The sequence below is a fragment of the Arabidopsis lyrata genome (assembly GCF_000004255.2).
Source record: "Arabidopsis lyrata subsp. lyrata unplaced genomic scaffold ARALYscaffold_8, whole genome shotgun sequence".
NCBI classification, from domain to species: Eukaryota; Viridiplantae; Streptophyta; class Magnoliopsida; order Brassicales; family Brassicaceae; genus Arabidopsis; species Arabidopsis lyrata.
In genome coordinates this window covers 2,345,470-2,371,769 of record NW_003302548.1, presented here as the reverse complement: position 1 = coordinate 2,371,769, position 26,300 = coordinate 2,345,470, and the positions used below count along the sequence as shown (strand labels likewise).

The 26,300-nt window shown below is 34.1% G+C and overlaps 3 protein-coding genes and 1 long non-coding RNA gene across 4 annotated transcripts; 2 read left to right on the top strand and 2 right to left on the bottom strand.

Moving 5' to 3' along the window:
• Positions 1-2,483: 2,483 nt before the first annotated feature.
• On the bottom strand, positions 2,484-9,847 carry LOC9301344 (disease resistance protein RPS4). The gene is made up of 5 exons (XM_002863467.2): positions 9,277-9,847; positions 5,117-6,305; positions 4,716-5,030; positions 3,654-4,631; positions 2,484-3,528 (listed from the first exon to the last, which is right to left on the bottom strand). The coding sequence occupies exons 1-5, from the start codon at positions 9,753-9,755 to the stop codon at positions 2,506-2,508; spliced, it is 3,984 nt and encodes a 1,327-aa protein (XP_002863513.1). The 5' UTR covers positions 9,756-9,847; the 3' UTR covers positions 2,484-2,505.
• Positions 9,848-10,199: 352 nt separating this feature from the next.
• Positions 10,200-11,407, top strand: LOC110225635. The gene is made up of 2 exons (XR_002329865.1): positions 10,200-10,545; positions 11,218-11,407. It is a non-coding gene; the product is annotated as an uncharacterized LOC110225635 (long non-coding RNA).
• Positions 11,408-15,692: 4,285 nt separating this feature from the next.
• Positions 15,693-19,815, top strand: LOC9299589 (probable WRKY transcription factor 16). Its single transcript, XM_002865223.2, has 4 exons — positions 15,693-16,456; positions 17,678-18,698; positions 18,915-19,211; positions 19,299-19,815. The coding sequence occupies exons 1-4, from the start codon at positions 15,960-15,962 to the stop codon at positions 19,617-19,619; spliced, it is 2,136 nt and encodes a 711-aa protein (XP_002865269.1). The 5' UTR covers positions 15,693-15,959; the 3' UTR covers positions 19,620-19,815.
• Positions 19,816-20,820: 1,005 nt separating this feature from the next.
• On the bottom strand, positions 20,821-24,276 carry LOC9299588 (disease resistance protein RPS4). The gene is made up of 4 exons (XM_021031905.1): positions 23,001-24,276; positions 22,578-22,907; positions 21,600-22,496; positions 20,821-21,495 (listed from the first exon to the last, which is right to left on the bottom strand). Exons 1-4 carry the CDS (start codon positions 24,156-24,158, stop codon positions 20,821-20,823), a joined length of 3,060 nt encoding a protein of 1,019 aa, XP_020887564.1. The 5' UTR covers positions 24,159-24,276.
• Between the last annotated feature and the right edge of the window lie 2,024 nt (positions 24,277-26,300).

The following is a 26,300-nucleotide window of genomic DNA, read 5'->3' as shown; positions in this document are numbered from 1 at the left end:
ACTCTATAGAAGGAGGAGCAACGTTGAGCTTGACGCTCAATTATTGTTTTTATTTAATGTGTGAATTAGTTTTTGTTTTAATGTTTTTGTTTTAATAAATAAAATATGTGTAGCCCACAAAAAATAAATTATGATGACATAGATATTGATATGGATACCCTATATGGAGAGAAAACTCTCCCATTATATATATATATATATATATATAGATTACTGTTTGGTAATTCAAAACATGGTTTACCAAAACCGTAAGTCACTGGCCCATTAGTCAAGTCAAATAATTGTTGGGCCGAATTGGAAGTTAATAATGACTCAATTTTAAAGGGTTTTGTTCAAAAAAACCCTCTAAGTAATTATTTTTTGCAAGTTAACCCTCAAACTCAAATAAATACAAGTCAATATCACGAATTTAAAAGTCACCCACAATATAGCCCTTAAACGTGTATAGATTTTGCAAACCGTATAAATATGTATATATGCTATCGAAACTACGTCGTTTTGAACATTTTTTCTATAAAATAAAAAGAGGAAAAATGTGTAAGGCAAGAATTGGTCCTAGGACCTCCAAACCAAATCATAACAAACTGCTATCGTAGTCACCGGCTCCGGCGTCGTTCCGTTCCTCCATTTTTGCCATCTTTTCTCCAATATGCTAAAAAATGGGCAAAACTAAATCCGATTGCGAAATTCCTAAGTCGTGTTACCCTTCTCAAGATTTGGTCGTGGTTTAGGAGCAGGAGGATCTAATTACAGTGCTAAGGAGAGAGATGATGATGAAGACGGCGAGGTTGTTGATGAAGAAGACAGAGACGTTGTCGGAGATATATATTTATCGTTATACATTATTACCAGAAATTGTTGTAGCACAGTTGGTTGCGTGAGTTCTTATTTGTTCAAGAGGTCTTTTGATCAGTTCTGTATTTTGCAAATTGTGAATTCTTTAAAGAGATAAGCTTATTATTGAATCAGATATAAACTTTTACTGATTTTTTATGTTTCGCCTCAAATCCCAAAATGTGAATATTTATATTTGAATAGAGTTCTTAGCCAAGGATTGTCAAGAAGGCAGATCTTCGATGGGTAATTCTTGTCAATTGAATATCCAAAATTTATTCTACTTATGTTAGATTAAATCTTAGAATTAACGATTCGTGAAATTCTTTTTGAATTTTTTGGATTTTTTTTTTGCGGAAAATTTTTGACCGGATATTATTTTGGCGGGAAAATATTAGCGATGAATTTGTGATTTTTTGTATTAATTTAAAAAAAAATAAAGTGGTATTTTTGTCCAATAAACTTTTGAGTATTATTATTGTTCCAAAAACTTGATTTGGGGTATAATAAACAATTTATCTATAAAAAAAACCGACTATTAATTATTAAATAGAAAAAATAACAAACAAAAAAAAGACTATTAAACCTAAATTAAACGATGCCAAAAAAACAAAATTAAAAATTGATATTATTCGGTTTAGGGTTCCACAAAATCGGTTTAGGGGTCACGTTGATAATGGGACTTGTTGACCATCATCAGATCAGTTGTACGAGTCTAGGCGATTGCGAATAGGCTTTCTACTTGGTGACCATTCCGCTCGGGACAAATGTAAACTAGTTCTACTTTAAAACCAAGCGATTGAAACTCTCATTTATTTTTTGTATTTATTTATAAATATTTATTAATTTAAAAAATAAAAAATAAAGTGCTATTTTTGTCCAATAAACTTCTGAGTGCTATTATTGTCCCAAAAACTGATTTGGGAGTATAAGAGACAATTGCTCTATAAAAAATCGACCATGGGCAATGAAGTGTATGATTGATGCATATAATCAAGAGGTAGCGTTCTTTACAGACTGTTCTGACCGATGAAGATGGTGTCTTTTCCAACCGAATGGCCGACATTCTCAGTGTATTTGGAGGAATTTCATAACGACAAGGAAGAATTCTCCACCTTCTCTCTATCTTTAATTTCTCATAGTGCTAACGTAAAAGCGGATAATCTGGCAAGAAAAGTTCGTACAGCCTCGCATCATATCACTTATGTAAACAACATTCTATAGGAATGACTATTTTGAGTTCTATTTAGTTTCGGATGACCAAAAAAAAAAAAAAATTGACCCTGCAGTGGTAAAATCTAGTTTATTATTAATTATTAAATGGAAAAAAAAAACAGAACCGTACTGATTATTAAACCTAAATTAAACGATGCCAAAAAAAACAAAATTAAAAATCGATATTATTCGGTTTAGGGTTCCACAAAACAATGTTTGTGTACCTTATAAGTGATCCCCAAATCGATTTAGGGTTCACGTTGATGGGACTTGATGACCATCATCAGATCGGTTGTACGAGTCTAGGCGATTGCGAATAGGGTTTTTACTTGGTGATCATTCCGCTCGGGACAAATGTAGACTGGTTCTACTTCAAAACTTAGCGATTGAAACTCTCATTGATCAGAAAATGATCGGGAAACAACTCCGGTGAATACCATTGGAATCAGACATATTTTATTGATTTGATCTCTTTTTGTTATCCTTTCTCAGCACAAAAGCAGCACCAAGATAAATGGAGATCACTAGACAAATAAGCCGTATAGGTTTCTCCAACCTCTCACGTACGTTGTTTGTGCCATTTTCATTAGTATTATTTTCTAAAGGTAATGCTGAACTTGTTGAATTGGTCTCCTCTTTCTTTGGAGATTCATTATTAAAAACTTCACCTTCTCCTGAGCTCCCTGGTGACATGGATCCACCATTACTATTGTGATCACTACTCTCTGAATTAGCATCAACGTTGTTTCTTGATGGACCTCCAGCAGAATTAGCTTCATTCTTGATGTCTTCTACGTTACTTGTAGCTTCGAAATGCTGTACTTTCTTTGTGATCTCGCTCTCCATCGTCGGAGCCACAAATGAAACAGAGGGTGCTCCAGTTCCGTGCTTGTTATATCTTTCTTCAACCGTGCCTTTGATAGCGGTCGTTGAACCAGACATTTGCTCACCATGGTCAGAGTATACTTGAGTACACAAGCTATGAACAGGTTTAGTAGTAGGTGCGTAGATAAGAGTAAAGCCACACTTGAGAACCTCACAATTTGTAACCTGTTTTGCCCCGTCGGTTACTTCGAATTTAAAGGAAACCTCCGTACCAACACATTTCGCTCCTCTGTCCCGTTTCATGACGTGTAACAAATTGGTGTAACCGATAAAGACGTGACCAGAAGGCTCCACGATGTCTCCGGGGTTATCGCTAATTTGTTTTGTCCAGCCGCCAAGAATGCAACTAAACTGAATCAAAGGCGCGTCTTCTTTTTTGAACTCACTGGTGCATCTAACTAAGAGGCGGGTATTATGATCTTTGTAGTCCTTAAATGAGACAACAACGCAGAGAGCTATACCGGTAAGCCCGTCTTCATTCCAATGTCGAGGTAGATTTTGCTTCAACTCTGACCCAACCGACCGGTGATCGAACCATACAGGTAATTGCCAACCAGGATAACAGATTTTAATCAACACATCGAGTATTGAACCCTGCCAATTCAATACCAAAAGAGAATCAATGTTATAAGAAAAGTATGTTACCCTAAGGTTCAAAATGCACTCTGCTATACGCTGTAACCATTCAGAGTCTAAGAGTGAATGAGATGAGATAATACCTTATTTTTGTGGACTAGTGCATCTGACATTAACTGAATCTTCCTCCGAACATAAGACACGATATCATTCTTCGCAACTTGATCAAGTTTTTTGCAATTACTGAATATAAATGTGGAGTGTAACTGCTCTGTTGCCGCCAATAGTAGAGACAATGAGTTCTCGATATTTTTCAGTGAAATGCAGCCGTCTGCGTCTAACCAATGAAGATTTGGTGGAAGCATTGGAAGAGATGTGAGCTGCTTGCAATACTTCAAGTCAAGCCATTTGAGATTGTAGAGATACATGATGCTTTCTGGCAAGCTTGTGAAATCGTTTCTGCTCAGACATAAACGTTGCACTGATGATAATCCGTTGATACCATGCCGCCATTCACACAAATCGTAGTGTGTAAATGAAGAAAATTGCCCTTGATTAATACTTAGACGATGCACAACATCATGCACATCTTTTATTGCGGTCCCGTCAAGTAGTAAAGTCTTCAAATGCTTCAAGTTCTGCTTAACTTCTGGAAAACTCACAAGGCTTGAACAACCAGAGAGTATTAGTTTTTCAAGAGCTTTTAGATTTCTGATAGTATCAGGGAGACTCAACAGCTTTTTGCAGTCTTTCAATTTCAGCAAGACTAGTCTTTGGAGGTTCCCAATATCTGAAGGAAGTCCCTTTATCGCAGTGCCATCCAAGTATAACTCTTCAAGTTTCTCTGAAATCAAATTGAATTCGTCAACATTTGAGCAGCCGCTGAGGATGAGTGTTTTTAGAGAGTTCAACTTTATTTTTGGAAGAGACTCTAGGCTCGTGCATCCTCTCAGGTTAAGAAATAATAGACTTCCCATATTTTTTAGCTCGTGGTGAACCGCCTCCAATTTCGTGCAACCTTCAAGGTTCATACTTTGAAGATTTCGAGCCAACGATAAACCCGACAATGTTCGCAGCTTACTTGAATGATTCAAGTCCAGCCACTTTAGTTTCGACGTATCCTGTAGCCGCGATAAATAAATAAATAATTGAAAGATAGCAAAGAAAACTATCTAATCAAATTATAATGGAATATATATATATACCTTCTCTCCCTTCCAAACTTGCTCTAGCTGGCTGTACGGCAGCTTGAGGTCTATAAGATTTTTCGGGTTAAAACTTCGTGGAAAGATCTTCAGCGGAAATTTCAGCCAATGGAGATATCTGATTTTTTCCAGTGTAAACCTAAGTCCATTGGGGAAGTTCAGGTTGCAGTCAGCTTCACATTCTTTAGGACAACTTGAGTCGAAGAATTTCAAGTATCTGAGATCATTCATTTCTTTGAATGTGTCACTGCTTAATTTCATTTCCTTAGGTACTTCAGACATGTCAAGGAAAATTCCTCTAACCTTGGTCGCTTCCTGTAAAGTTGTGTAACAAGTTAACATGTAATTAGTTAATTAGAAATAACTTCAAATGTACGTAAATAGAAATCAATCTCACTCACCACTTTGTTTCGGAGAACAGTGATGATCTCCCCATGGTTGGACAGCCTACGCCCACTCGTACAGTCTTCAGAGGATGATTGTGATTCTAGCCCCATTGCGAATGTGTACATCAAGTCATTTATCTCAAGTCGACCACCACAAATGTTAATCAAGAACTTATCCGCGAGATCTTTTATTTCGCTCACATTCTCATGAACCGAAGAATCCAGAAAACTCCTCACGTGATACTCATCTTCAAACCTGAAGAAACATGCCACATCGAGGAACAAATTCTTGTGGTGGAGGCTAAGATCATCATACGGAATTCTCAAGACATTTTGAATCGTGTTGCTGATCGGGCTTTTCGCAAGCGTCCCAAGCTTCGATTCCCAGTACGACTTTTGCTTCCCAAGAAGTTCACCGCCAAGTACTTTGAGGGCTAATGGATTACCCCTAGAGTACTCCACAAACTCTCTTGCCAACTTCATGAAACTTGGCTCGCAAGAAACAGAGAATGCATGTCTTTCAAAATAATTTAGGGCATCGTTGTCGCTGAGGCCAGGGACTAGATAAGTCTCGTTTACCATTCCCTTGACCACGGACTTGCTGTTTGTGGTGATGAGAACTTTGCTTCCTTCTTTTAACCATTCGCTTTCACCAAGAATATTTTCTATCTGACTCTTCTCACTCACATCGTCAAGAACAAACAACACTTTGTTTTTGCTTACCTCAACTTTCAAAAATTTAAGTAGGAGGTCAGTTTCTGTTTGTTCCTTTCTTTCGTATTTTATATTCGTTAAACCACACAGGAGCTCCATCTGCAAGTTATGGATCTCAGGATACTTTGACTTCTCACGAACATCATCTAGAAACATTGTATGCGAGAACTCATACCCCCAATCCTCCAAAACTTTCTTGGCAAGAGTTGTTTTACCTATACCAGGCATCCCAACAACTCCAACAACACGAGTAACCTCATTTGATTCAAAATCTAACTTCTCTTTCAATTGCTCTAGGCGTGTTTCGATCCCAAAGAAAGGAGACGCTTTTGAAGACCAAGAAGAAGAACTCTCAGGCTCTCCTCGTATATTTCCCTCGGGCAATACAATAATATCTCCTCTTGGACTCTTTGTTCCTTGATCCGTCGGTATTTCGTTTATTGCTTTCATTACGTCTTTCACGACATGATCGACGATATCGCACTCAAAACTATCAAATATGTCAGAAAATCATGTCAAAACAAGAACTATTTAGACAAAACTAAAATATGAAATGATATGTCATGTATACATAGTATTGAAAAAAATAGAAAATCATATTAAAAGCAGAATTGTTGTTAAAAAGATTAGATTTTAATGATAAATTTAATAGAAATCTTTAAAATTTTCTTTTTTTAATTGGAAACTTAGAAAATGAAAAAACAAATCAACACTATTTTCTTATTATAATGGTTCTATATAGTTAAAGAATAAAAATATATAGGAAATGATATTTTCTAATATATTAATCTTAGATAGCTTCGTCCTATCTCTTAGTGTAGAAACAATGTAGTTTGCGAACAAGCTCACTGATTTTTTCTCAGTCTTTTTCATAGAGGTGAAATCATACTCCCATGTTTAAAGATCTGTAGATGTAGCATCGCTACTAGCTTCTTTATACCTGTGGAATGTGTTATCTGATGACAAAATGTGTTATAAAGAAGCTAGTTTAAGAAGATGATGATTTAAAGGCTTTAAGTAGTTTTTTATTTTCTCCAGGCGGCATTTTAGTAATTAGTATAAGAAATATAATTTCGCGTTTTCCCGCCAAAAACGTAATTTCACGTTTTCCCGCCAAAAACGTAATTTCACGTTTTCCCGCCAAAAACATTATTTCACGTTTTCCCACCAAAAACATAATATCACGTTTTAATGTCAAAATATGATTTCCGGTTTTCCCGCCAAAAACGTATTTTCGTTTTCCCACCAAAATAAATTTTATATTGGAACCCAATTTTGTAAAATTTACTGAGTTCCAATATAAAATTTATTTTATAAATCAAATTAAAATTATATAGCGAAAAAAATCTACGACATTATAATAAAACAATATTAAACGTGAGTTACAATAAAGTATATTATAGCATTTGATTAGCACAATAATATGAAAATGCTATTGTATGTGGGAATTAACCATAGCATGCCGAAAATGCTATCGTATGTGGGGGTCTATAATAACTGCAGTGGAAATAGCCTTTATTAAAACGTTATGAATGATGTATTATAGCACTTATATCGTCCTAATAATGTTGATATTTCTTGTAGTGGAAAAAAAAAGAATATAGTGCGGGTTAACAGAGAACTTTTCGATCCCTCACCCAGAAGGATCTCATTGGAAGAGAGAATATCCTATTAATTACTCATTCTTGAAAATGCAATCCGACCTATTGTTTTGTGGTGGCTAATTTTTTTTGTGGTATTCCTTTTGAGTTATCCAGTCTCTCAACGTCCTCTGCTTTCGGACAGAGGTGGAGGTTTTATAGTAAGACCCATTGGAGAGTTGGAATTTCTCGCTACTCATGTCTAACTTCTCAAGTTGTAGGGCTAATATGGTGCGTGTTGCATGCTACTAGCTGCGAAATAAGGATTGGACTACAATAGTTGTTTTTTTCAGTTGAGGATAGAAGCTAGAAAATCATGTGTTGCTATTGCTGCCATAATTGTTGTCCACTAACAGCAACATTATTTGTGGTATGCTAATATTGGCTCTTAGCATTAGTTTAATATTAAATTTATAAAGTTTAGAGTTAAGAGATTGTTTATTGGTTTTAAATTTTTTTGTGTCTCCAATGGTATGTTCTTAACTTGAGGTTCTTAGAAAAAAAATATTAATTTAAAATAAAATTAAATTAATAATTTTAATTTTAGAAAACTTAATAATTGTTGCAAATGAAAATTGGTTACGGGTCTTTCGGGTAGAAGAGTTCAAGATCCAATAGGATAAATAAAAAAATCGATTCGATTTCCTTTCGGATTCGGATCGGTTCGGGTATAGATTTGTGGAACCGCTAAATACCCGCTATATAAATGTCCAGGTAAATTATAGGGTTTTCGGGTTAATATCCAGGTTTTCGGGTAAATACCTGATTTTCTGGGTAAATATTCGGATTTCGGTTAAAATTTAAAATTTTGAGTAAAATCTCAGGTTTTCGAATAAAACATTCGGGTATATTCGGATTCGGATTTTTGGGTATATGAGTTTAGGACTCAATAAGGTAAATCTAAATTTTCGGGTTCGGATTTGAGTCGAATTTTTCGGGTTCTCAAAAAGAAAAAGATAAAGAAATACTAAAAATTAATGCTAAGAACTGGTTATTTAGCTCTTATATAAGAGCTGGCTCTTAAGATTTAAAGTAATTATTCATTTAATTTTAATCAAACTTAAGTCTAAGAACAAGCTAAGCGACCACCAATAATGATGTTTTGATTGACTTTGGTTGCACCGATGCTATAATATGGGGGATACTCAGCCCGCCGAAAACATTCATAATGGGTCATGTCCTTAGTCCTCTATATTATTTTATTTGATGTTTAAATTTTTTTTTTTTTTTCATTTTAAGTGATGTTTTCAACTTTTTATGCAAAAATTAGTTGGTTGAACTCATTTTATTTAATAATGTTTTTATGTAAAAAGGGAAAATTAAAAGTAAATCATGTGTTTTCTTAATTTATGTGTAAAACCTTCAACATTTTTTAAAATGATACACAGGGAGTATTTTTTTTTAATTAATAAACGATATGACTATATATAATACATTCGTTCACTACCTTAAGGATTTCAACTAGATTTAAGTAGACGTGTTTTGTAACTCAATATTAATAAACTGTTATACGTTTGATTGTTTTACACACAAAAGTACCCAGTTTTCTATATATATATATTTTTTTGAATAAAATGTTAAATTAAATTCAAGAAAAAAATATCAGTTTGGTACATCAGATGCAAAGTTTGCTGAAAATTTTATAGCTGAATATACACATAAATTTCTTAGTCCCTGGAGGCAAACCAAACTTGAAGGCTTGATTCATACAAGTTTTCTATATTTTCATCATTAATTAAAAGAGATTCAATCCACAAAAGATATTTTCAGGATTAAAAGTTAAAACCAAAACAAATTAAAATAAGATATTTTCATATTTACCTCTTTTCATCCACTCTCACGCCTAGCTTACTGGTCACAAACTTAAGTGCTCTTTCCCATTTTTCCCTTTCGCTATGATGTTGTTCTAGTAATTTCTTGAAATTTTCACCAAACTCTCCAGTCTGTTTCTCTACCGTCCCAACATCTACCTTGTAGAACACTGGAAACACTTCCATGGTCTCCGCCAACACACACTTCTGGATCTCTGCAAGCTCGTTCAAGCACCATTTTGACTCCGTGTATTTGCTTGAAATGACCGCAATCGTGATCCTCGACTCCCTTATCCTCTGGAAAAAGATATCCTTATCTTTCCCAATCCTCTCGCGAATGTCTATGAACACGTTGACTTTTTTATTTAACAAGGCCTTCTCCAGATGACTTATGAAGTTGTTTCGGAGCTCCGTTCCCCGAAAATTTATGAACACTTGATGTTGCGGTGGCGGATCGTGGACTAAATTTGAGGAACTTACCTTCGACATCAGAGATTTTTTTGGTCGAAGGATTGTTTTACCATAGAACGTTTGCCGAAAATGTATAGAGTGGGAAGGCTTTGTTTTTTCTTTTCTTTTTCGGTCTATAAGGGAGTATATAATTGGGGATGTGCCTTTAGTCAAGTGGTTAAGTCGATTTGACTCCGTTTTCTCCACCGGAGTTCGACTCCAGTAAGTCGCGTTACCCCGCGTAGTAGGGATTGACTATGGATCGGGTTTTGTCGATCCAAAGATATAAAAAAAAAAGGGAGTATATAACCATAATTAATGGTTGCAAAATTTTAATTGTATTTTTAACAAAATTAATGTGAACACATGCTAAGGGCATCTCCAACGGTGGAATATGGAAGTTCTCTTGAGGGTTTCTCTGATTTAAAATAGCAAAAAGTAAATAAATAAGCTTAAATATGGGAACAGCCGTTTCTCTTAAGAGAGATTTGAGAAGTGAAGAGAGCCGACTACGTGTCACGGTTTAATTGGTTAACAATTTTTAACATAATACAAAAAAACTCTCTCTCCTTTTCTCATTTTTCTCCCGACTATCTCTCTCTTTAGCCGAGAGCAATGGCGATGGAGAAAATGAGTTTTGCTCTGACGATTATGGCGATTGAGGGTAGAATTAAGGGTGAATTATGGTGAATGAACATTCGTTCGGCCGGATTCTTCATCTCCAGAGCCACTTGTCACGATCGGCGATGGGAGATTAAAGCAAATCGGAGATGCATCTCTCTCGAGTCTGAGAGTAATCGATGAAGAAAGCTCTTGTTTGTTTTTAATGGTATGAATCTAATCCTTTTCCACAATTTTTCTAGATTAAATCTTGTAGTTTGATGTTGGTCAATTAGGGTTCTCCCTCCGATAGAAAATTGTTGCTAGAAGGTATCAGTGTTAGAAAATCAAACCGCTGCAAATCCATTATCTCTATATGTGTCTATGGTAATGATTTCATTCTTTTCCGTATCATTGATTGCTTTGCAGAAAGTCTTGAAATTGTTGATACAGTTTGATTGATGCACTTGAAAGATAAGGCTGTTGATAAGTATCCATGAAACTTGTTGATACGGTTTGTCATATACCCACTATTGTTATTCGTTTTTGTTAGCTTGGTTAGATAAGGCTGTTGATAAGTGTTGGATTGTTTATGGTGCTTCAGAGTTTATGTACAATGGGTGTGTTCAGTTTTTCCGTTGTTGATTCTGTTGCTAGTGGAAATACTGAGTTATGGTGTGGTGGTTGTGGTTCTTGAATCAGGATTATAGCAAATTATAAGCACATATATTTAACATGTTCCAGGCGCAGTTTATACATCAATGAATTAATTTATGCATTACAATTTTTCCTTTTGGATGAATTGTTTAAGGCATCATATGAAACTGTTTACTGTTTTCTGCTTCAATGATTTTTTTTTGTCGTTCTTCATTCTAAAATTGTTTGCTTCTGTCATTTGCAGGTGACAAGTAAAAGAAGATCGCAAGTACAAGTAAAAGAAGAAGACAAGTAACAGAAGATGACAACTTCTTGTTAACTCTTTTGTGTTCTGTTCTTCATTTAAATGTCGTATTGCTTATGTCATTGTGTTACTTGTATTTATTTTGCTTCAGAACCACAACTTTTTGTAGATGCAAGTGTTGTTATGTGTATAGCTATGCTCGTGTGAAGAATAAGAGAGCCTCCCATGAGCTCTCACCATTGGAGAAAACATAAGCTCTCATCTAATGATTTCAAAAAAATTTATACATAAAAAAATAGTGAGAGCCTCCCATAAACTCTCACCATTGGAGATGGTCTAACTTGAATACCTGCGTCGGTTATTACAAACATCAATTGGTAATGAATTTGATTATCTTATATTTTATTTATCCAAAAGAACTTATATTTTATTACTATGATGAAGAAATTCGTTAGTGCATTGTGTCATTGACTTATATGACTCCGTTTGTTTACTTGAATTTTTTTTTTTTTTTTTTTGTATACCTAAGCTCTTGGTCTTGGACCTATGGTTTCCAGATAATAAGAAACGTAGCTAAATGCATTACTTTTCCTTATCTAATTGTGTGTTTAAATCTTTATTAAAAAGATTGTTAACGTAAACATTTTTATTAAGTGAAAGCTAATAATATCTTCTAAATATATGAGAAAGCTATGCTATTTTCTCTTCTTTTGTAAAATATAGATCTTTGAACATAGTTTAGATTTATCCTTTTAAACTTAAAATAATTATAGAGGTGGTTGTTTAGGTGACACAAAAGAAAAAAAAAGACCATTTGGTGCCTATCGGAGAAACTTCTTCCCATGTGCATGTTTTGTTTTTTACTATTTTAATTGCTATCTACGAGGAGACTTGAGAACAAAAGAAAAAAAAAGACCATTTGGTGCCTATCGGAGAAACTTCTTCCCATGTGCATGTTTTGTTTTTTACTATTTTAATTGCTATCTACGAGGAGACTTGAGAACAAAAGAAAAAAAAAGACCATTTGGTGCCTATCGGAGAAACTTCTTCCCATGTGCATGTTTTGTTTTTTACTATTTTAATTGCTATCTACGAGGAGACTTGAGAACACTTAATATGCGAAAATTAAAGCATTGGAGAAACATATCTATCGCCTTAAGTAAAATGTTAGGATTTAACTACAAAGACGTCTCCCAAGAAGAGAGTAAAAAACTAAGTTCGTTCTGATCTGCTGTCTCCCAAGAAGAGAGTATCTTTCTATAGAGATAATTGGTTGAAAAAACAATAGATCAGAACTAACTTAGTTTTTTAGTAAATAATTGCAAAGCTTAAATAATGGTTTTGATTGGTAATTATATACCGTTATGGTATAGGATGTATCGTTTTGACAGTTATAAATCACAAAGGCGTTATCAAAAGCATTATTCCTAGTTTTTTTTTTACAACTTTTATGTACTATTCTTTTTCTTACAATTTTATACTATTCCGTCAAAATTTACCGTTCCAGCTAAAAATTGTGTACATCTCTATGTTACCAATCAAACCCAATATTAATATTTAATTTATTGTTTTGCAAAACCTCGTGCACTTCTCGCTTTGGAATCAATACATAAGACATACACATCAATATAATTAATACATTATAGATGTCGAGAATACTTTGTAGATACATATTTGCACATTATATATTTTGTAGAGTAGATTGAATATCCGATAAAATAATATATTTACTTTTCACATAATTTGGATCTGTCTTTTCAGTTATTTGCAAACAAATAAGGATTTGCTAGAGACAGAGTCAACCAATACTTTAAACTTAACATGATTGATGATAATGTTATGATGAATCTACCTAAGTTACGGTGAAAATTCATCGAAAATCCGATGAAACTTATGATTCTAATGATATTTCGGTGTCCCATTGTGATGCACTGCTCACTTGTTCTGTTTGACTGTTTGGTATAGAATGATTGTAATATATGCTTGTAGCGTATATACAAATAGACAAATGTTAATAACGTTCTATATACGTGTTTACATGTATAAATATATAATATTTTATATACATATTTACATGTATATATATGTTAATGACGCTTTATGTAAGCGTTTACATGTATACAAATGTTAATAACGTTATATATATTATAGATTATGAGAGGTGGAAGACATACATATGCTAAGAATAAACTATATATAACTCTTACAGTAGAAAATATTATAATCTAGGTGAAATATATATTCAAGAATGCGTTAGGTTGAATTTGTATTCTACTTTATCATAAATTACCTAACATGGATAGGGCCGGCTCAGTATTATATTTTTATTTGCCTTTGAATCTTTTTTTAGATTATAATTTTTAACTCTTATACATGAGATTTTTATTTCAAAAATGGTTATGAAAAGAACAAAAATATAGATCTATGTATTTTCTTTTTAGCCAAACTTGTAAATGAAAAGGTAGTTCGTCGATAAAGAAGGTTTAGGTTAAATAATGGATAAACAATCAGATCTAAAATTCAATGGATGGGAATGAAATCATGAATTACAAAAAAGAAAATAATAAGAAAGGTAATCTTGTAGCTGACGAAAATTGCAAAAGTTTGGAGAATGTAGGCCAATCTTCAAGAACATATGACATTTTGATTCATACTGTATATTTCTACTAAAAACTCGACTGTGGACATCGAATTTTTTTTATTCTTTAATCTTAATTTTTTATTCTTGAGCTTTTAGATATATTATATTACTGAAGGTTCGCTAACTAAATTAATCTGTGCTGATCTAATTCGCTTCAATCACTTGATATCCAGATTTCCATAATATATACTAGATCTAGCCAGAATATCCTCTTTAAAAGTCTTGTTTATGCGAGCCCTTGAATAAGTAAGACACTCTCTAGATCCATAAACTTGTGAAGCATTATCACAATATGCCACTGGGATGTTTTATCATTCTCCTCCTTCTCCCTGCCTTAGGATATTAGTCTGGCAACCATGGATCATTCCATACTAAAATATCAAAACCTGTAATATCAATTCCTGATTTTCTTTTTATAAAATTATGATTCTAGTGCATAATACCAAATATCACTTAGTAAATATAAAACCTTATTAAAAAAAAACTATTTCATATAAGGGACACCCATTGTTGACTATACATTATACATTGACCAGATCGATTACGAAAAATAAAATATAATGACCAGATCAATGACCAGAAAATATAAAATATAATATGACCAGATCATGACAAAAAAAAATTGACCAGATTTATGACCAGGAACATAAAATAAAATGACTAGATCGATGAAGAGAATAATAAAATATAATGACCAAATGATTTTTTTTTTTTAAATGACCAGATCTATGACCAGAAAAATAAAAAATAAAATGAACAGATCGATGACCAGAAAAATAAAATATTACTATGATAAGATCGATGTCGAGAAAAATAAAATAAAATGAGTAAATGACTATCGGCCGCGACTTTCATTTGCTACTGTAAATTAATTATAGGCATGTTACGTAATTAACTGATTTCAGTTTTTCCCACATCTAAATTACTGTTTTAGTTTAAACGTTACCAATTAGTTTATAATAAGCTACCAAATTGACAAAATGAAATGAGTGAAGATAAATTAAAGAGAGATCATGTTGAGATGTGAAGTCTACTATTTTTTTTGTCGATGATGTGAAGATCCTATGATAGATTTTACGATCTTGATCAATTAGGTGGACGTGAGGTTAAGGTAGTGGTTAAACCTTTTTCCAGCAGTTTTAGGAGGTTGGTTTCCCTAAGTGAAAATTATGGTATTTCGAATATTACAGAGCTATATATTTTCTATAGGATTTTTTCTTAAATATTTTTGAACACCAATATTCTGATAGATGAGACCAAAAAATAACGTGTCTCTCGCATTAAGGATAAACCACAACAAACAAAATTTACGTTTCATAAAAGTCATAAGTAGGGTTCAATCCTTATATAGATCCAACAACTAAAGTGTCTAAGGTATATTCAATAATAATAAAACTATATAACAACTAGCACTATGTGCGGGACAAAACGATGATTAACCAATTTTAATGTATTGATGATATTGAAGGTGTTTAATTTTTATAATATTAGATAGATAAACGGTGGTATATTAATAATAATCAATTGTCTCTCTCTTCTATTTTAGAGGAAACTCTATTTTAGAGAGTTACATTGGAGCAAAATCTCTTCTAAAATAGAGTTTCTCTAAAATAGAGAAAAATATAGAAATGGGCATTGGAGATGCTGTTAGGATCTTTACCAGCTGAGCTAACTATACTCGGTAAAATGTTGACGATTTTTAATGATCCTACAGTGTAGATGTGAAGATGGTGACAACATATTCGAAATATTTAATCGTTCGTCAAGCTGTATCACTATATTTATGATAAATATTTGCTGGATAATACAAAAACTTTTCATAGAAGGCCACAAATATTTTAAAAAAAGAAAACATTAGGTTTTTATCGTGATCTTGACTCTATCTATATTTAATTCGTTTAGACAACACCATGTTATTTTTCTAACATAATGCATTCATATTGACGATTAAAAATGTGAAAATAATTAAGAAATGTTTTTAGGTGATAGTCTTCGAGAAAATGCAGCAAAGAGAGAGACAAAAAGAGAGAGAGAAAAAGCAATTGAAATTCTAGAGTAAGAAACGATTTGAGGACCCTCAAGAAAAGAAAAAAAAAAATCAATGGAGACTTCAAGAACGGTTGGGTATGATGTATTCATCGATTACAGTTCTAAGGATACACGCCACTCCTTCGTCAGCCACCTCCACGCCGCTTTCGGGCGGAGAGGTATCTCGGTGTTCCTTGCAGAGCACTGCACCCTCTCCGAGGCAACACTGAAGCCCGGTTTCGAGTTAGCCAACGAAATTCAGTTGGCGATTGAGAGATCTAAAATATATGTGGTGGTTTTCTCCAAGAACTACGCGTCCTCGCCTCTCTGCTTGGAAACACTCATGACGTTTATGGATCTCCAACGGCGTAAAGACGGCCCGGTGGTGATTCCGGTTTTTTATGGTGACGTTACTCGATCGATCGTTGAGCAACAGACAGAAAGATTCAAAGAGGATTTTTCCAAGCACCGTGGTTTTTTCTCCGATGAGAAAGACCGAGTAGAAAGATGGAGAAAGGGTCTGACAGAAGCGGCCAAATTACATGGCCATGAATCAATTGAACAACAAAAGTAAGTTTTTACATTATTTTTGTTACCGTTTGTGTGTCAACTCTTTATTTACTGTTTAAAGTAACTCTTAATGTCATCACAAAGACATGAAGATTTTTTTTTTTACAAAAATAGTATCAAACAAAACTGAGAGTTAAAATATAATGATTAAAAACATATGTTGCATGGAAACGGAAACGGAAACGTGGAAGCGAAACGTTTCGGAAACGGGAAATGATTTTTTTCTAAAATTAGGGATTGGAAACGTTTTGGAAACGTATACACATACATATATATAATATATGTATATATATAACATTAACATAAAACTATAAAAAATGGTTTAATTAAACAATACAAGTCCCAAACATCAATATTAAATAGGTTAACTAAAATTTTAAAAGATAAAGATTAAAAGATTCAAGTTCAAATATTTAATTTAGACCAATATTTTCATTTTCATTTTTATTAGTTTCATCATAGATCATATAAAGATGCCTCCAAATCTAGTTTGTCGATAGAAAGATCTTAAAACTCAGAGTCTTCCAAAATTAGTTATATGTATTATAAATCTTAATATTTTTAACTTTTATTTATTAAGTTTCCAAAGTCAATAAAAAGAATTTGTCGCGTTTCCATTTTGGAAACGTGAGTTTCCATCGTGTTTCCAGACATAGATTTTTAGGAAACGTGTTTCCGTGACGTTTTTCGTGTTTCCGAAGAGTTTCCGTTTCCGAAACGTTTCAGAAACGGGAAACGGACCTCGAAGAGAGTTTCCATGCAACATAGTTAAAAACTAATTAATAAGATATTATTTAATTTACGGAGATTTGAGTTTTTTAGTTTTCTTGAATATTTTCTTTGTGATGACCATTTTTGTTTGTTAAAACAACTAGTGACTTCAAATCTATTAGGATTGATAAATATAGGAATGTGCTATAAAATATTTTACATTTTCAGCCAATTTCAGTCAGAACACAGCCGTCAGTTACTCAGTTATTATAGTTTCATCATAGACAAGTCACAAGTGTAATATGCTAATATTGAAAAGTGATGATTTTTGTATTGTAAAACCGTTACTATCAACGGAAATACTTTAGTCATATCTCCCATCCTATGTATTCATACATGGTTACATTTTTTTTGGATATGTACTATTAATATACACGGTTACTTGATGAATGATATTTGGAGAGAAGGAAAAGTTACTATCAAAAGATAAATCATGTTTACAACTTGCAGTGACTCGGAGTTAGTAGAAGATATCGTTGCGGATGTGCGGGAGAGGTTGTGTCCAACAGGTATGATCGGGTTCTACTCGAGGTTGCTTGGGATAGAAAACTTGCTTTTCAAGCAATCTCATGACATATACCGATTAGGGATTTGGGGTATGCCTGGCATTGGCAAGACAGCCATTTCTCAAGAATCCTTTAACCAAATGACTAAGCACTTTGAAACTCAGTGCTTCATCCAAGACTTCCACGTAGCGTTTAATGATAAGGGATTATACGTATTGCGGGAAGAATATTTGATCGACAAACTTAGAGAGAAAAGAGTTCTTGTTGTTCTTGATGATGTGCGCAATCCAATGGATGCTGAGTCTTTCCTAGGAGGATTTGATCATTGTTTTGGTCCCGAAAGTTTAATGATCATATCATCCCGAGATAAACAAGTTCTTCATCAGTGTCAGGTTGATAGTGTTTACGAGATACCGGCTTTAAACAAGAAGGAGGCTCAACGGTTATTCACCCGGTTTGCATTTTCAGAAAAAGAACCAAGTGATACTAATCTTATAGAAGTGTCAAAGAAGGTCGTTGAGTATGCTGATGGAAATCCTTTAGCTCTCTGTCACTATGGCAGAGAGCTGGGGAAGAAGAAACCGGAAGAAGTGGTGGCGGAATTCGAGAAGATTAAGCAATCTCCTCCGCGGGAGATTATGCATGTGTTTAAGAGCAGCTATGATGAGCTCAGCGAAAATGAGAGGAGCATATTCTTAGACATTGCTTTTTTCTTTAACGGTGAAAACCTCGATTATGTCATGCGTATACTTGAAGGGTGTGGTTTCTTCCCACACGTTGGTATTGACCGTCTTGTAGAACGGTCTTTATTGATGATATCAAAGAACAACAATGTTGAGATGCAAATTTTGATTCAGGATATTGCTCGGAATATCGTCAATGAAGAAAAAAATCAAATCACAAGGCATCGCAGATTGTGGGATCCTTCAATCATTAAATCATTTCTAGAAGAAAATAAACCTAAGGTACTATAGCTATACTGGTCACATTCTGATATTTCCACTATTAACAAGTAGGGGAGGGCAAAAATTAGGTATGGGCATTGGAAACTTCGTTTCGGTTTAGTTCCATTTTTTTCCTTGCTCTAAATGATTAGGTTTGGTCTAAATCTGTTTGCATAGACCTTTCTATCAATCTGATCCTCTTATGTGTGTCTGTGTGTTTTTTTTTTCTCATTTCAGGGGACTGAAGTTATTGAAGGAATTTTTCTAGACACAACAAAATTAACCGTTGATGTTAATCCTAAGGCCTTTGAGAATATGTATAATCTTAGACTATTGAAGATCTACAGTTCAAACTCTGAAAGTACTCAAGAATTCCATCTTCCCAAGGGACTCCGCTCTTTGCCTTATGAGCTCAGGCTACTTCATTGGGAAAAGTATCCGTTGCGATCGTTTCCTGAAGACTTTGATCCTAGACACCTTGTTGAACTCAATATGCCTTATAGTCATCTTCAGAATCTCTGGGAAGGAACCAAGGTTGGGTTAAATCCAAGAACCGCAGTTGTTTTTTGTTGTTACCATAATTCAGCTGTACATTTTATGTGTGTTTGTTATGTTTTACAGAGTTTGGTGAAGTTGAAGATAATAAATCTTAGCCATTCTCAGCAACTAGTTGAAGTTGATGTACTTTTGAAAGCTTGTAGTCTTGAGCAAATCCATCTTCAAGGTTGCACAAGCTTGGAGAGCATCCCACACATTGATCAGCTAGAGAATCTTCAACTTCTGAATCTTTCTGGTTGCACGAGACTCAAACGTAAAGAGATTCTAGAGGAAATAAAAAAACTTGATCCAGAAGGCGGGTTAAGAGAAACAAAATTTGAATCATTGGTGTTCTCCACGTTAGTAGAGCTGGAACTTGAGGATAACACCGAGAGCTTTTCATAAGAACAAAAAAAAGATTTGATATGTTAAAACTTTCAGGTTTCCTCCCAGAGATGTCTTAAAAGAAGTAGGGGATTGTAATCTAAACAGAGACAGTCGTTGCGAAATTACCCTAATTAGAGCTTGAAACTCTGATGAGAGTCTTGTTATTTGACATTGGACAGAAAGTAGAAGAAAATGATGTTCAATATTTTTTTTATCTATGCTATAAGAAAAGGGAAGTATAGGAAGATAATACGGCTGGGTTGGTTTTAGTTCATTTGGATTGTGAATATCACTCTGTTTTTCTCTGGCTCTGTTTTGTTTCCGTGGATGACAAGGTACTGTTACTTGCTAAACAAAAATCCATTAATAGCTAAAATTCTCAGTGATCATAATAATGATTTCTCATCAAATAACATAACAGACTAGAGATTAAACAAATAATTTAGCCGGGAAGCTTTTTTTTTTTTTTTAAGGGTTAAAATTTCTTCTACTTAAAAGCTCGAGAATGAAAAAACATAAAGAACAATATAACATGGCATCTAGAACATAACTAATACTCCCTCCGTTTCGTTTTAGTTGTCGTTTAAGGTTTTTTCACACAAATTAAGAAAAACATTAAATTTTCTGTTTTACCCTTTATTAGTATATTTTATAAAAAATTTCATTGGCCAAAACATTAAAACAATAGGGATAAAACTGGAATTTTCACCAAACATTTGCATTAAAAACCTAAAACGACAACTATTATGAAACAAAATTTAAATCCTAAAACGACAACTAAACTGAAACGGAGGGAGTATGATATAAGTGTTGGTAAAGTTAAAGAGCCGTAACAACCGAATTTAACAACTACCGAGACTCGAGAGAGAAGGATGGAGACCGAAGGCAAGTTCCCAAAAATCAAAATGGTTTTGAATGAAGTCCTAAATCAAAGGAGGACATAATTTCTATGATACCTAAGATTCGTTATCTGCATGCTAAAATGTATACTTAACACTAAAAATAAGTCCATTATACTGTTTTTTAAGCTAGTTTAGATGCTTATTCACATAAAAAACTTGGTAGAAGAAGAAAAACATTATCATCGTATCATGCAATTTTCCCTCTAGTTTATATATGAATGATGGTTAACCTGTAGCTAACTCATTCCCTATAACCCATATCATCACAATGCATTTGGATTCAAGCCCATTTTTTCAAAAAAAAAAAAGAAAAAAATTTAATGCACCTCGCTAATTAAGGGGTTGAGTAGAGTCAACTTATCAAAAGTCTCCAACCCTTGTGCCCCTTCACCATAGAAATCAGCATCATATTCTGCAGTTTTGTAAGATTTTGTTTCACTTAGTTTACTTTCCTCTATCTTCGAGTTTGCATCAAATGTTGCGTCCCGAGAAACCTTCTCACTTCCCTCTGACTCATAAATCAAAGAAAAGCCACACTTCATAACCTTGCATTCTTTAACCTTGCTTGCACCATCTGTGACTTCAAATCTAAGGGAAACATTAGTAGGAACACATCCATTCTTATGCCTATCTTCTTCACATTTTATATAGAACCAGTTGTTGTAGCCGATGAAGACATGGTCCGAATCAATTTTGCTTAGTTCATCTTCTGGAATCTTGGTCCAGCCTCCGACGAAGAAACTTATCTGACTCAAGGATACATTGGCATGATCAGTGAACTCAAAGGTGCATTTCACTTGAAGACCGTTGTTTTGGTCTTTGTAGTTATTAAACGAGACAGCAACACAAAGAGCTAACCCATTTACTCTGCCTTCATACCAATGCCGAGGCAGCTCCTGCTTTAGAACTGATCCAAATGCTTGGTGCTTGAACCATTGAGGTACATCACTTCCAGGAAAGCAAGTACTGATCAAGGATTTAACTACAAAACCCTGAAAGTAAAATGACGCAGGAAGAAAATAATAAGATGTTGATGTTTGAGGGTAGATCACAGAGAGCGAGAGCGAGTGAGAGTGTGTGAGAAGAATATGAATACCCGATTATATTGATCATATGATGTCGGATGTCTTGTATTCTGTATGCTAGACATGATATCATTCTTTGAGACTTGTTCCAGTTCATGGCAGTTGGTGAAAATAAACGTAGAATGAATCTGCTCCGTTGAGATAAGCAAGGCTAGTGGACTTGACACAGTTTTCAGTGAGGTACAACCATGAGCATATAAGAATTGAAGATTTGGTGGAAGCCCCAAAAGAGATGTGAGATTCTTACAATACATTAACTCGAGCCATTTCAAATGGTACAGTTCGTTGGTGTTAAACTGCAGGGTGTAGATTTCGTCACTCCTGCTTAAGCATAAACGTCGCAGTAAAGACATACCGTTAATATTTTGTGGCATCTTTGTTATTGCTGTTCCTTCGAGTAGCAAATTCCGCAAGTTTTCTATGTTCTTGGGAAAACTCTTGAGCTTTGAACAACCAGAAAGTTTGAGTTCTTGAAGAGATCTCATATTCCCAAGATTTGTACAATCAGAAAGAGTCTCTAGATTTTTGCAGTCTTTCAAATCCAATAAGATAAGTCTCTGGAGATTACCAACTGATGGAGGAAGCCTATCTATTGCAGTGCCATTTAAGTATAAAGTTTCTAGATTTTCTGAAATCACCTGAAACTTCTGAAACTTCGAGCAGCCACTGAGGATGAGAATCTTCAAGGAACATAGACTGATCTTTGGCAGAGACACAAGACCTGTGCATCCTCTTAGATTCAAGAGAATGAGATTCTTCATGTTTTGTAATATCTCTCCGGATAACTCCTCCAAACTCGTGCAGCCTTCGAGGTTTAATCTCAAAAGATTTGGTGCTTTTGATAAACCCAACAAGGAACTCAACTTACTCGAATGACTGAGATCAACCCACTTCAGTCTTGGTGTAGCCTGTGATGACCAATAAAAAAATTATGTAAGATAGTCATCTAGTAAACTGTGACTTGATAAGTGGGAAAAAAAGATACACACCTTATCACTAGTCCAGACTTGTCTAATCTGGCTGTAATGCAACTTAAGATCGATAAGATTCTTGGGGTCCAAGTCACAAGGAAGTTCCTCCACTGGAAATTTCAGCCAGTGGAAATATCGAACATTACATATAGGGAACTCAAGACCATCGGGTAGGTTTAATTTACTGTCAGCTTCGCATTGTCGAGGACAATGAGAATTGTAGACTTTTAGGTACCGCAGATTGCTCATACCAACAAACGCTTTGTAGTCTAAGGGTATTTCCTCCATTTTAGACATGTCTAGGAAAATACCTCTTATCTTGTCTCTTTCCTGTCGATCAAGTAAGGACTACGAGTTAGTAAAATTGATACATGTGAAACTACAATTAATTGGTGGTTGCAAAGATATAAAGTTCCAAACTTTAATTCCAAAATATCTCACCTCTTTGTTCTTCAGTGCATTAATAAACTCTTCACGATTCGACGGCAACAACCTATATTTCCCTGCTATAGTTTCAACACATGATATTGCAAGTTCTCTTCCCAATGTATAGATTAGATCATTCATCTCTACTCTATCTTCAGAGATACGAATCAAGAACTTGTCACTGAGTTCTCTAACTTCCTTCCCGGCTTCTCCAGATTCAGCGTCAAAACTGCAGTGAAGTAAAGTTTTAATGTAGTTCTCATCTTGTGATCTAAAGAAACATGCGATATCGAGAAAAACATCCTTCTGATGCTCATTCAGTTCATCATAGCTGAGTATCAACTCCTTTCTGATCTTCTCGTTGGAACGTTGTGTAAGTGTTACAAGTCTTGCTTCCCAATGACCCTTGTCTTTCCCAAGAAGTTCCTCTCCCAATGCCTTGAGTGCTAATGGATTTCCTCCAGTGTAATCCACAAACTTTCTAGACAACTCCATGAACTTACATGATTTATCATCAAAGGCGTAAGTGCTAAAGAGCTCTAAGCTATCACTGTCATTAAACCCGGGGACTTCATAGATATCGCTGACCATTTCCACCCCTTTGAGCAATGACTTGTCGCGGGTAGTGATGATGATCCTGCTCCCCTTCTTAATCCAATCACAATTCCCTAGAAGCGCATTTACTTGTTCCTTGCCATGCACGTCATCAAGAACAACCGCAACTTTCTTCTTAAGAAGATGATCCTTCCAAACCTCGAGTGGATTCTCATTATCACAAATTATATCTTCATTCGGGAGCAAACCATCCACGAGTGTCTTTTGCAGTTTCAGCTTATCGAATCCATGTGCCTTCGAAGTTTCACGCACGGACTCGATAAACACGTGACTGCCAATCTTCCTCTTCAGCTTTTCTAACAATTTCTTGGCGAGAAAGGTTTTGCCGATTCCACCCATCCCGACGACTGCAACAATACGAGTTTCGTTGTCATTGCACTCGACATCCAATTTCTCTCCCAATTGCTTCAGACGTTGTTCTCCTGGTTCAGTTCTATTTGGATCTTTGTTGACGCCTTCTTTGGCATCTGATTTTTCTCCTTCTAATTCAGGATTTTCTTCTCTTTGTGTTAATTCCTTGGTTAGGGCAAACTTAACATTTTTAACGATGTCTAGCATAAAAGGGCGTTCGATACTGCAAAAAGAGAGAGAGAGAGAAACCCGATGAGGACTTTTGCCTACCTCATATGAAGCATTTACTCAATCAATATTCCTGGTCTTCGTTATAAATGTTTTGCAATTAGTATTTTATTTACTCAAAACATTATTTGAAGGGGCGTGTTAATAATATTTTAAATTTTTACTTGTATTGGAACATATCCCATAATAGAACTAGGAATTGACTTGCGCTACACCGCGGGACGATTTGTTTTCTAAAGTAATTATGATTTTTTAAAATGTTATAATTATGTTTTATATATAAAATCTTACAAAATATATCATTTTTAAGAAATTTATATTTTATATTTTATAATTTTTATTAAGTAACGATATATTGCAGGACAATTTTTGTTTTATACAATCTTAACCAAATCAGGCTGATTTGATATGTCTAATATTGGTGGTATTAAAAATAATCAAATGAGGATTTAATCTGTATTGAAGCAGCAGGTTAATAATATTTTAAATTTTTACTAATGTTGATTCAAACTCGTCCCGTCATATAACTCCGTCCCGCAATATAACACATCCCGTCATATTTTACAATTTTTATATGATCAAATATTCATAGTATTATAAATTTTTTCTTGATTTTAAATATATCATTTAATACTTAAAAAATTTTAAAAGTTTAAAATTTATTATATCCGGTAAAATCAAACAGTTTAATTGAAAAACCGAATTAAGCCGTATACAAACTTTTAAATTTAGATGCTTGTTATATTAAGTTTCTTGTTCATTCAAATTTGGATTCATTTATAATGACTCTGAATCATTTTCAAAACATTTTAGCCAATGTGCTATGTTGAACACACATTTTTCATTAATTGAGTATTATATATCCGTTTTTAAAATTTTGAATCATAATATATGCAGAATTTCTTAAGAATTTTTTAAAATTATGTAATGCTTAGATTAAGTTTCTACAAAAATATTATTTTCATTTTAAGTAATGTTTGAGGCTTTTGCACAAAGATTAAAAATTATATAAATTTCTTTTAATTTACTTCTCTTTACCTTAAAACATTATTAACTATAAAAGCAATTCAAGGAGCAAAAAAATAATAGTTAGAGAAGCTAAACTTTTGCAATGAGGAAAAACATCACTTAAAATAAAACAAAATAAAATCCGTAAAATATCACTTCAAGTGATACGGAGATAGTATTTGATAAAGTAGATGTCATCAATTTACAAGGGTTGTGGTTTACATTAAGTGCTTAGGATTTATGGTTAAGGGTTTATGAATGCATATAGTTTGACAAATTAGATATTTTCTTAATCTTTTAAATGACCAACCACAAGTAAGTGTTAATCTAGGACACCTCAATTCAACATCAACTTACCAACGACCGAGAGTTGTTGTTGTGTTTTTGATTTAAGCAATACTAGAACAAGTTTTGAACAAAAAAAAGAAGAAAGAACAAGTATCTACTGACATTGTATGGCTGATTTTTTGTAATATCTGTAGACAATTGACCATCCAGTTGCTAAAGAACATATGTTTTAACCCTTGTTAAAAAAATCGCTAGGCGTTAGTCGGGCGGTCGAGCTGGGTCTAGCGATTAATCGGTTAATCAGAGATTACACGGAAATTAATCGGGATTAATTTTAGGGCTTTAGTCTAGTTTTATGGATATATAGAAATTATTTGCTGACAAAGAATATAAATTCGGCTTGGTGTAGTGGTATCAGTTGGTAAAATGCTATTACAAGCCAAAGTTTGAGTCCCCAAATCTCGTTTTTGCTCTCTTTTTAACATATTCTTTAATGAAGAGTAAAACAGACATTCTACAGTCGTCTTCTTCACAGAGCTTCACGAGTTTCTAACCCTAATAATGGCGGCTGCTCATTTTTTTTCATACATTTGCATCATTTTTAACTCATTTTTGTTCTTGTTTTCCCAAAAATATGATAGATCTGACATGTATCATAGAATATTTAACCACAAACAACAAAAAATTGTTGTTGTTCGATTAATTCTCCGATTTGGACAAATCCCGGCGGCTACCTACCGCCGAGCGCTTAACCGGCGCTTAGGCGGACGCGTTTTTGAACCAAGGTTTTAACCATAAATGAAAAATATGTAATATAATTATACA

Bases quoted from the DNA above. Each gene is read 5' to 3' on its own strand.
- LOC9299589 (XM_002865223.2), top strand. From the start codon at position 15,960: ATGGAGACTTCAAGAACGGTTGGGTATGATGTATTCATCGATTACAGT. The intron at 18,699-18,914 runs GTACTATAGCTA...TTCTCATTTCAG, and splicing joins TAGAAGAAAATAAACCTAAG to GGGACTGAAGTTATTGAAGG. The intron at 19,212-19,298 runs GTTGGGTTAAAT...TATGTTTTACAG, and splicing joins ATCTCTGGGAAGGAACCAAG to AGTTTGGTGAAGTTGAAGAT.
- LOC9301344 (XM_002863467.2), bottom strand. From the start codon at position 9,755: ATGTCGAAGGTAAGTTCCTCAAATTTAGTCCACGATCCGCCACCGCAA. The intron at 4,632-4,715 runs GTATATATATAT...TCGCGGCTACAG, and splicing joins AAGTTTGGAAGGGAGAGAAG to GATACGTCGAAACTAAAGTG. The intron at 3,529-3,653 runs GTATTATCTCAT...TTGAATTGGCAG, and splicing joins CACTAGTCCACAAAAATAAG to GGTTCAATACTCGATGTGTT.
- LOC9299588 (XM_021031905.1), bottom strand. From the start codon at position 24,158: ATGCTAGACATCGTTAAAAATGTTAAGTTTGCCCTAACCAAGGAATTA. The intron at 22,497-22,577 runs GTGTGTATCTTT...TGGTCATCACAG, and splicing joins AAGTCTGGACTAGTGATAAG to GCTACACCAAGACTGAAGTG. The intron at 21,496-21,599 runs GTATTCATATTC...TTTTACTTTCAG, and splicing joins CATATGATCAATATAATCGG to GGTTTTGTAGTTAAATCCTT.